General features: G+C 46.7%; 1 protein-coding gene across 1 annotated transcript; it reads left to right on the plus strand.

Annotated features, from left to right (window-relative positions):
• Nucleotides 1-766: 766 nt before the first annotated feature.
• Nucleotides 767-3,669, plus strand: F5J12DRAFT_745254 (uncharacterized protein). Its single transcript, XM_051742074.1, has 6 exons — nt 767-1,030; nt 1,089-1,328; nt 1,392-1,870; nt 1,920-2,117; nt 2,167-2,787; nt 2,843-3,669. Exons 1-6 carry the CDS (start codon nt 888-890, stop codon nt 3,487-3,489), a joined length of 2,328 nt encoding a protein of 775 aa, XP_051597862.1. The 5' UTR covers nt 767-887; the 3' UTR covers nt 3,490-3,669.
• The last annotated feature ends 6,154 nt before the right edge of the window (nt 3,670-9,823 follow it).

Genomic DNA, 9,823 nt, shown 5'->3' on the forward strand with positions numbered 1-9,823 from the left:
CTTATCTTATCATTAGCCAATGCCCAAAACTGGGAAATCCAACAGATGGATGTGAAAGGTGCATATTTAAATGGCAAAATAAAGGAAGAAATATACATGGAGCAGCCTGAAGGTTTCAATGATGAAACCAGATGCCTATGTAAATTAATTAAAACATTATATGGACTAAAGCAATCCAGACAAGAGTGGAACAAAGAGCTGAATGGCCAGTTGCAGACTGTTGGTTTCCCTCACCTCCACTCCAACCCTTGTGTATACATAAGAAAAACCTCAACTATGATCTGTCAGTCACTGTGCACACATCATTCCTAACACATACAGTTGCATGATGTGTTAGATGTACAACAAATTAGGACCAGGGGGCTGGCCATAGCCTCAAGTCCAGCAACACACACACACACACAGATATAGTTTTATCTATCTGAGTGCATCCTTTTTGTTTGTTGACACTCCTGTGTTATGTGTGTACCAGTGGGTGATCTGCATAACACTAAGAACACCTCATGTTTCTTGTGCATTCTATTGTTCTGCTGACATGCTGTGCAGTGTATTATAGGCAGTCTGCATAACTGCAGAATTCTTTTGTTCCGCCAAAGTTGGAGAGGACCTACAGATTGTGTGTGCCACCATCATTTCGTGCATGGCACTAGTCAATAACCGAGGAAATTGACAACAGGAATGACCATCACAGCTGTAATGGTCAGTGTGAACTAAATTTGGATCTCCGAGACGGCCGAACAGGAGATGTACTTAACCGCGCTGAGGCGGCACGACTCTTGCCACTCAGTACTCAACGTTCGACGTTCAACCTCCAGGCTCCCGTCACCACACAACACTAGTGCCCATCTAACGCGACTCCTGTTCTATATCTTCACCTGCCAGTGACCATGTCTGGTCCCAGCGGCGCAGCAGTGGAGAGTCTTTCTCCGCCACCCCCACGCACAACTCCAGATGCCGACCTACGTCAATTGACTCCAAGCAACCGAGACCTCTCTGGGGCGAGCGGACAGCTCCATATCCACGGCGTTCGGTGCGTTCGTCCACTTTTGTCTTCATCGAGATAAATCTGATTCATGACAACAACCAAGTACTAACGAACTGATACCTTGTGTCACGGAAGACGTCCACAAAGCACAGCAATGCGAGGCAGACAAAATGCTCGAGTACATACTGAGGCGTGCTTCGGAGACGCCAGATGACCTTGAGAACTTGGATAGTTATACCCTATTGGGCAGATGCATGGAGAAGGTTCTGCCCATATGTAATGAGGAGGTCAAAGATATCAACGGATTCCCGGTCTCGAACATCAAAACGGCTCTCAAAAATTAGTAAGTTTCGTGACTTGCGTGCCGGTGTTGATGTCAGTGTTCTTTGCTAACGTCTTGTGCCAGCACGACGTGTGAACAGGAGGATGGCTTGTACCAGTCCTTTGTCCTGGCGTCCAACACTGCTCTTGCGCACCTGCAGAGCCTGGAGATCGTTGGTATGCGTAAAACGGAAAGCGCGGAAGTACAGATTTTCTTTCAGCGCAACGATCCAGGGGTCATCTCTCATATTTCGGAACGCAAACCAGATATCGTCGTTATTCCATTCGCGAACACTGGAGCCAGCGACTTGGGCGACCATGTATCGACGATAGGCCCAGGTAAGGCACCCACGGCGACCTCGTGGAAGGATGTGCTCGGCGTCTTCAAGTTCAAGCGATCCAAGTCGGTAATGAGTTCTCCTCCCGCGAAATACATCGTGTCCGGGTACCGAGCTTCCAAACCAAAGTTTTTGGAGATTGGCAAAGATGGATATGAACTGGAAGAAACAGAGCCGCAAGAGGCTCCTGTTGCCAAGGGAGCGACACTCGCAGGACAGACTCCGCGTAAGTAATGGCACTACACTTGTTCAGTCAGGTTTAACATGCAGATCAGGTCCTAACATCACTCCTGAAAGCACTCGAGCGGCACCCAGGAGACGCATATCGGGGGCCGATTCTGAGTCTCGCGCAAGCAAGCGATCCAGGACTGAGGAGCCCCGGGAACACGTAACAATCCAGACAGCGCTGTGCGCTGCTGAAATGCATTCCGCCAATATTGCGGTGAAGCATGCCCTCAATTGTATTGTTATAGGTGCGTATTTTTTCTCGCTTGTGAGCGGATTGCGCTGGACGCCTTTCAGGCGATGACATTTGGATTTGGTATTACGACCATCAAGGCCTCATCAGCGTGGCAGGGTTCAATTTTGTTCAAGATCTCCCTCGCTTTCTGGTGCTGTTATACGCTCTCCAGCGATTCAATTTGGAGGACTGGGGTCGAAACACAGAATTTCAACCGAATCTAGAAGGGGACCACATCAAGTCTCACACTATCAAGATCGATGGAAAAACACTGACACTGCACAACTGGAAGAGACCCACCTGGATTGGGCCTAGAGGATGTGGGACTACTGTTATGGACGTCACCTGCGATACACTGAAGCTGGAGAAGCCGGGGGAAACGACGGCCGACGCCATGGTGGCGAAATTTTCCTGGGCGGAGGAGGCGCGAAATGAAGAGGAAAAAATTTTGGAATACGTTGCGCAAACTGTGGGGAAGGACCGGGACGTTCAAGGACACGTGCCGACCTTGTTCTTCTCGAAGAGGTTTCGGGTTTCCACATGTACAATTAGGAGGGCTCTTGGCCTCACGAACCCTGAGAAAGGCAGCCGGACGCTCGTCCTGCTCGTGTTCAAGAAGCTTTCGCCAATCAACGAGCTCAAAGGCAACGAACTAGTTGACGCGTGGTGGCAGTGTGTTTTGTGTAAGTCCCACTTTGTTTTTGCGGTGCCTTGGTGCTGACAATCATTCTATTGTAGGTCACCGTGCCCTCTGGAATGCCGGGATCCATCATCGTGACGTGAGCGTCGAAAATCTGATGTACTCTAGGGTGGGAGGCAAGGTGATGGGCGTCTTAAACGATTACGACCTTTCGTCTTTGACAGGTTCTCCCAACCCGTTGGATAACGAGCGGACTGGAACAACACCGTTCATGGCGATCGATCTCCTCGAGGAAGGTGGTCAGAATGACAATGTGAAGCACCAATACCGCCATGATATGGAATCGTTCATCTGGGTATTCATCTGGATTTCCCTGCAATACAAGGACGGCTCGTCGCTAGAGCCCGGACCCCTGGATTCATGGGCCAATGTCCATGCCCGTAAATGCGGTGAATTGAAGAGGATTTTCCTGTCTGCCGCTGACACTGAAGTGCCTGGCGACATCAACAACCTCGCTCTTGTGTTGACGCTCGTGTTGTTTCTTTGGGAGCGCCTTGGTGCCCGTAATGATTTCATGATTGGGAAAAGGCTTGCTCTGTCAAAGCTGCAAGGTAAAAACCAAGAGACTACTGCACAGCTTGAAGGGCTTGTTGAGGAATTCAACAATCGGGTCGTTGAGGAAACACAGTTTACAGAGTTCTGTCGCGTAGTGGAGCAGTATATTAACAAAGATCGTGTCCAGTGAATTTCATCTGTACAACCTATGACATGCCGAAGCAGCACATCAGGCTTGCCACAGTGACAGAATATATTTGGCTGTATCAGGGTTCCAAACACCACAGATTTTCTGAGATTTTGGGCTGCTTTTAATGATGAATGGAATTTGAGTGCTGTACTTGAAATATAGTTTATCATTTGATGAATGACCAGATTTCAAACATAAACACACTGTGAAATGTTTGAGTCTACTTCAAATTTTGGCATGCATTCTGTCCCAGTCAGAATGTGGGTTCCAACTTTGACCTTAGTTCCAGTACAAATCTTGGGCACAATTTCAAGTTTCACTCTCATGTATGAATACCAGCACAACTTTAAGCTCAAATAGCACTAAATTTTTGGCATGTGCTTCAAGTATGAACAGACAATAAGACTGCAAAATTTGAAGTTTCAACAGTGGCTCACATCTAGAGATGGTTTTCAAATATTGTGCAAATTTTATATTCATAGTGTGATCATAGCACAATCATTGTGCAATGACCCTCCATTCATTGCCCACTCACAAGACATTAGCAGTACTGGCAGCAAGGGCAAGTCACCCCACTCTGGTGAACAACTTCATTACATACATACATCTTTATCACTATTTTCAAATGTCTGGTTTGAGACCTGTATTCCATCTGTACTGGTAGTGGGGGCAAGTCACCTCACTCTGGTAAATAGTTATATTCTCTTCCTTGTATCACCTTGAGCCTACCACTATTTTCATCCATGGAAATGTCTGGTTTGTGACCTGTATTTCTTCTAGCTGCTGCTGAGAGAGACCTGCAATCCAAGCACTATCATACAAAGCCATCAGCAAACCTTTGACTGGAGCCCTAGAACTTGCTGGATTATCAGTTGAACACAGCCACCTCAGTGGGAGTGACCCCTAGGGCACAAAAACATTGACATCGAGCAACCACTGAAGATCCATGAGCTCCAGCTCCCTATTAATACATTGATGCCATCCCAAATTCTTGATGTGAAGTACCTCCATGACCTCATTCTCGATGCCACTCTCCTTGGAACTCATCCCATGTTTGCCAAGTCGGGTGACAAGGTTGTGGAGCCATTTCCAGGCATTAAGATCATCCTCATTCTCCTCCATTTTTAGTTTGACAATGTGAATGAGAATTGCTAGCATTTCTTGTAATTTCTTATATCAGAAATGTCACCACAAACACAGGAACTTTGTTCTTGAGCATTTTGGCATTGGAGAGCTGGTGATAAATAAGTATGACATCATAAACCAAGCAAGAGTGAGGAAGGAGTGTGTGTCAACTTGACAGATATCCAAGATCTTGCTATTGCTGATGCAGTCCCTGATGAAGGTATTGCTCCATTGTTGCACACAGCACAGTTTAAGTCTGTTCATGTCATATCCATGACTCTTGGACTCAATCCTGGTCCAGTCCAGACCCCTAGCCCCTATCTCCGGTCAAGCCTGGTCTTAGTCTGGCCTAGAAAACTCAACTCTGGCCCTAGATAACCCAATTCCAACCTGAATAACTCAAGTCTGGTATTTTACCCCTATGTCTGGTCCACTCTGGCCTCCCAGCCTTGCACTGCTCCACCCTGGTCCTCCCAGGTCCATGTCTGGGTCACCCAGACATAACTCTGGTCCATTTTCCTTTGTTTGTACTATATTTAGTCTAGTCTCCTTTTGTCTGACTCTGCTTACTGTACACATCCTGTGTCCAACCCTGGTTCAAGTTCCCTAGGAGAAGTCATCTTGGTCAGAGGAAAATAGGGGTTGAGGGACTTGTTTTATTTCTTGCTTTTGTTTTCATGTTTGTACCACTGGACTTGGTGGCAAGCAGCCATGTTGCTGACTAAGTGCACATGCTGTGTTCATGTGAGTTCAGTTTACCACAAAAAATTCATGTCACAGGCCCTCAGTAGTAGTAGGGTGATATAGTCTTGCATCTTGGCAAGTTTTTGAGGTTAGATTTATTACTTTGGGGAGTACCCAAAGTGCCAGGAGGACTGGCAGAAGGTATTAGACAGGCAGAGCTAAGTATTCATTTCAGTTCGCATTTTTTTCACTTATACTACACTTCTTTCTCCAGAGAGAACCTCCCTTTTGGGTCAAGCACAAATCTCACACATCACTGACAATTTCTATTACTAGGTATCATCTTTTACCTATTCCTACACTGGTCACCTGGACTTTGACTATTAGCCTCAGCACAGCTGCTGTGGCTATCCTCACCTTGCTAATCATCTCACTATTAGCTTATTAACAAGTCTGGCTTCATGTTCATTACTCTGGACCAGCCTCATGTATTTAACCCCTGTACATACTTCATAGCACCCTCAGTCAGAATATCAATTTAGTATTACCCTTGACTCTGTATTACCCCTTGAGTCTACTCTATAGCTAAGGCCAAGCCTTAAGCTATCCCTGGCCCCTGTTCTGGACCTGTCCCTGGCTTGCATAAGGGTACAGCACATAAGCTGAGACCAAGGGAGGTAGATCCAACCCCAGACCAGCTTCCCCCTGTGCACACTCCAAGACCGGTTGGTTTCCCATGCTCCTGGCCTTGTTCCCATGCTCCCAGCCTTAAGTCTGGTCCTCTGGACTTAACCCCTGACCTCCAACCTTAATTCCAGTCCAACCAGACTTAGCCCCTGTCACCTGGTCTTGAAGCCTAGTCACCTGAGGGTAAACCCATACTTGACAGTTCATCAAATGAATGAATGGTGCATCCTCATATCAAACAGTTTGACCCACAACCTCAGACACCATTTTGTCAATGCATCTACAACTTTGGGAACAGTATACTCTCAGCTCCCTCTTGAATGCCTCTCTTGAGAAGTGTTGGTTGAGTTCCCTCATCACCTGTATGACTTGTGCCACCTTGGTCTCTTTGGACCATGAGCTGATCATAGAAGTGACTGAGTGCATTTGGGCAATCAAATGTGATTCTGATTCTTGGTAGGCAGCATGGAGGGACAAGAGCTGTTTTGGAAGGATAAGGGACTTCAGTGCAAAAAAAAATGAAGACCTGTTGTGTGTGATGAATCTCAACTTGTATGTGTCAATTGCACCCCAAGTGGTGGGTCACTCAGTGAACTCCGCTGTGCTGGATGTCCAAAATGACCATTGTCCCAAATTCAAGACTGAATTTCACCCCCATAGCATGCACCCAATGCTTTTCCAATCTGCCAAGGTGTTTGGCCAGCATAACCTCAAATACATGACCCTGGACCATGAGCCCTGGCACCTTTTGCTTTGGAGGGCAATTACATTTTTGATACTGTTGCTGGGGAAGCCATGCTTAGCTCAACTCAGGTTGATTCCCTTCTCAAGTTGATTCATTGTATATGGCAAGGAACACCAAGTGATACCATTGTACTCTGTAAATTCACTGTCTTTCTTCCTGTTAGGGCAGAACACAGATGACCTTGCTACTTAGGCTAGCAAGATTACTTGAATTCCAGTTAAAGAGACAAATGTTCTAAACTTACCTGAGTCCAGTGTATTCCTACCATGAGGACTCACTATACCCATCAACACATCATCTTCATTGAGAGCAAAGCCAGTTGGTGATCCTGTCCCACAACATGTGAGCATTGAGAGTGACACTAAAGTGGTCTACATACCAGGAATTGATTGTGAAGGGCAATGATGGACCCAATCCCAATCCTGATGATCCTGATGGTGGTCCTGATGGTGGGGGCAGTGGTGATGAGGATATCCCTGAAGACCCAGCTGAGCCACCAGAAGACCCCTTGTCACTCTTGCTAGAGCTGTTCATGTGCTTGCATGGTCTAGTTCACACACTGGGGCCACTCTGAAAACCAAGGTCCATGAGCCCAACACCTTTGATGGCTCCAACCCTAAGAAACTCCATGAGTTCCTCATTCAATGTGAGTTGAACTTCCAAGACCACCCCTGTGCATTCCACTCTGACAGAGCAAAGGTTGCCTTTGCTCAGTCCTACCTGAAGGGTATGGCCCCAGCTTGGTTTGAGCTGGACCTGCTAAACCCCAAAGACTATGGCCATCTGCTCTGGATGGACAACTACCATGAGTTCTTACATGAACTCACAACTGATTTTGGTCTGCATGGTGCCATAGCTGATGCCATCCAGCAACTTGAGAACCTTACTATGAAAGATGGCTCTCAGATCACCAAGATGTTGTGGAGTTCAATTGTTGGGCTTCACAGGTCAAAGACTATGGTGTTGGTGCACTCTGCCACTGCTTCTACAGCAGACTGTCAAAGTTGCACAACACCCCTGACTTCCTCTTAGGGTGGAGTAGGAGTGGGTTGGGCTGTGGAGTACAGAGGTCAAAGTCCAAAGCAATTCTGACCACTGGGTGGTGAGATATGCAATGAACAAGGAGCAGAGGAGTATGCAGAGAAGTTTCAGAGGCAGGGGTTGGAGTTGGAGGTTAGAGGTCAGATGGGAGGGTGTCAGGTTCAGCTAGTGTGCTTCCCCCCTGTGTGAGCTCAGCCCTCATATTTCAGAGGTAGAGCAGACTCAGAGGAGTGGAGAGGGAGTTGGGAGTGGGGACTTTATTGTCAATATACACTCAAAGATGAGTGCTGAGGGTTGGGGGTGCTCCTGATGAAGAGGGAGCAAGATTGCAAGGGGATTGTGATGGGGTAAACTGCTGTCAGCCTACAGAAGGATTAATGACAACTTAACTTGATGTTCTGAGCTGTACTGAGCTCAGGGAAGACTTGGAGTGAAGTATATTGATGATAGACAATGATAGGCAAAGTAGATGTATCTTGCAATAAAAAAGCAAGATGTGCATCATACTCATTGTGGATAAGATCAGGGAGAGTGGAGAACAGCAGATTATACTGCAGCTGTTGCAATTTTGGAAGAATGAAGGACAAGATTAGTATGAAGACATTGCAGGGAGCAGGGAGGAACAATGTGTATGCTTCTTGGAGCTGGGAGACTGAAACAACCACATAAGACCTTTCTAACCAAATGACAGAGCTGAGGCAACCAAAGAACATCCTCCTAGAGGTCATACTGACAAAAAGAATGCACTGTCCAAGCTGGATGAGCTGAGAGGGGGAAAACAAGGATGGGATGTACCAGGATGCTTCAGGATGGAAGCTACATTGAACTCCTGGGAGATATATGTAGCCATGGTCCCTAGTGAAGAGGGCAAGTGAAATGAGTGTCTTTTGGAGGGAGTGCACAGATCCTTCCCAATTTTGGAAGGTATGATCATGTGGCTGAGCACTACAAGTGAGTGTGGGAATGGCATCAGTATCAGCAGAAATGGTGGAGATACATCAAAAACTGGAATGCTGTACATGGGTGCTTAAGAACTTTAATGGGTGCTTAACTTGCTTCCTTCTTTTTTCTTTGGCATTGATGACTTGTTCTTGAGTGAGGGATGGCTGCCAACATTCCTGGCTGTCCTTCTTTGCATGAGGGCTATGGTCTTCATCTCCATTCATCAGCAGTATCCATGTCCACATCACCAAACACCTTTGGTGTGTGACACCACTCCTCCAGGGAGTCTGCACAGCCTGGAGGAAGCATTGACCCCAACTGTGCACAACCAGACATCCAACTCAACATGTCTGCTCTCTCTAGTCCCAATTCCTTACTTCCATCTGTAACTCTTCTCGACTATTCTGTTGATACCATTTCTGTGTTGATTGATTTCAGCTCTTCTCATTGTTTTGTAGGCCTGTCTGTAATCAAAAAATATTCTATTCTTGTTTCCTCTGTTTCTCCACCAATTCCACTCCACTTGTTTGATGGTAGTACAAATGTTGTCATCTCCCAAGAAGTGGATCTTTCCCTCTGCTTTCCTTCAAGTGATGTCAGCTCTGTTTCATTTTATGTTACTCTGTTGGATTCCTCTTGTTCACAGGTATTAGGACACAACTGGCTCACCTACTTCAATCCATCAATTGACTGGGTACTGGGCAGTATATCATTTAAACCACTGTTACAGGGAATGCTGACACCCAAGGCACCTTTGTCACCCTCTGTTGCAACCTCCACTCTGGATCTGACACCCTCCACTCTGTCTGCAGCTCCAACTGCACCTCTGACTGACTTGCCATGCTCTGCCCCACTCTTCTCACTCATCAATGCTGCTGTATATGTCAGAGCCTGTGATCTCCCTGAATCTAGGCAGTTCTACTTACAGCTCTCTGCTGATGATGTGAAGCTTCATGTGTCCTCTGCTTCCTCTCCACCTCCTGACCTCTCCTCAGTCCCTCCAGAGTATCACAAGTTTGCTGATGTCTATAGCAAAGACAAGGTTACTGAAATTCCACTCCACTGCTCATTTGATCTCAAGATCAACCTTGAGGAAGGAGTTTCTCTGCC

Source organism: Pisolithus orientalis (assembly GCF_024613125.1).
Source record: "Pisolithus orientalis strain OTSU chromosome Unknown F5J12scaffold_26, whole genome shotgun sequence".
Classification (NCBI taxonomy): Eukaryota; Fungi; Basidiomycota; class Agaricomycetes; order Boletales; family Pisolithaceae; genus Pisolithus; species Pisolithus orientalis.

What these genes read in the sequence shown, in the direction of transcription:
- F5J12DRAFT_745254 (XM_051742074.1), top strand. Translation starts at nt 888, where the DNA reads ATGTCTGGTCCCAGCGGCGCAGCAGTGGAGAGTCTTTCTCCGCCACCC. An exon ending in CTCCATATCCACGGCGTTCG is followed by an intron (nt 1,031 to 1,088) that starts GTGCGTTCGTCC and finishes ACAACAACCAAG; the next exon opens with TACTAACGAACTGATACCTT. An exon ending in ACTCGCAGGACAGACTCCGC is followed by an intron (nt 1,871 to 1,919) that starts GTAAGTAATGGC and finishes CATGCAGATCAG; the next exon opens with GTCCTAACATCACTCCTGAA.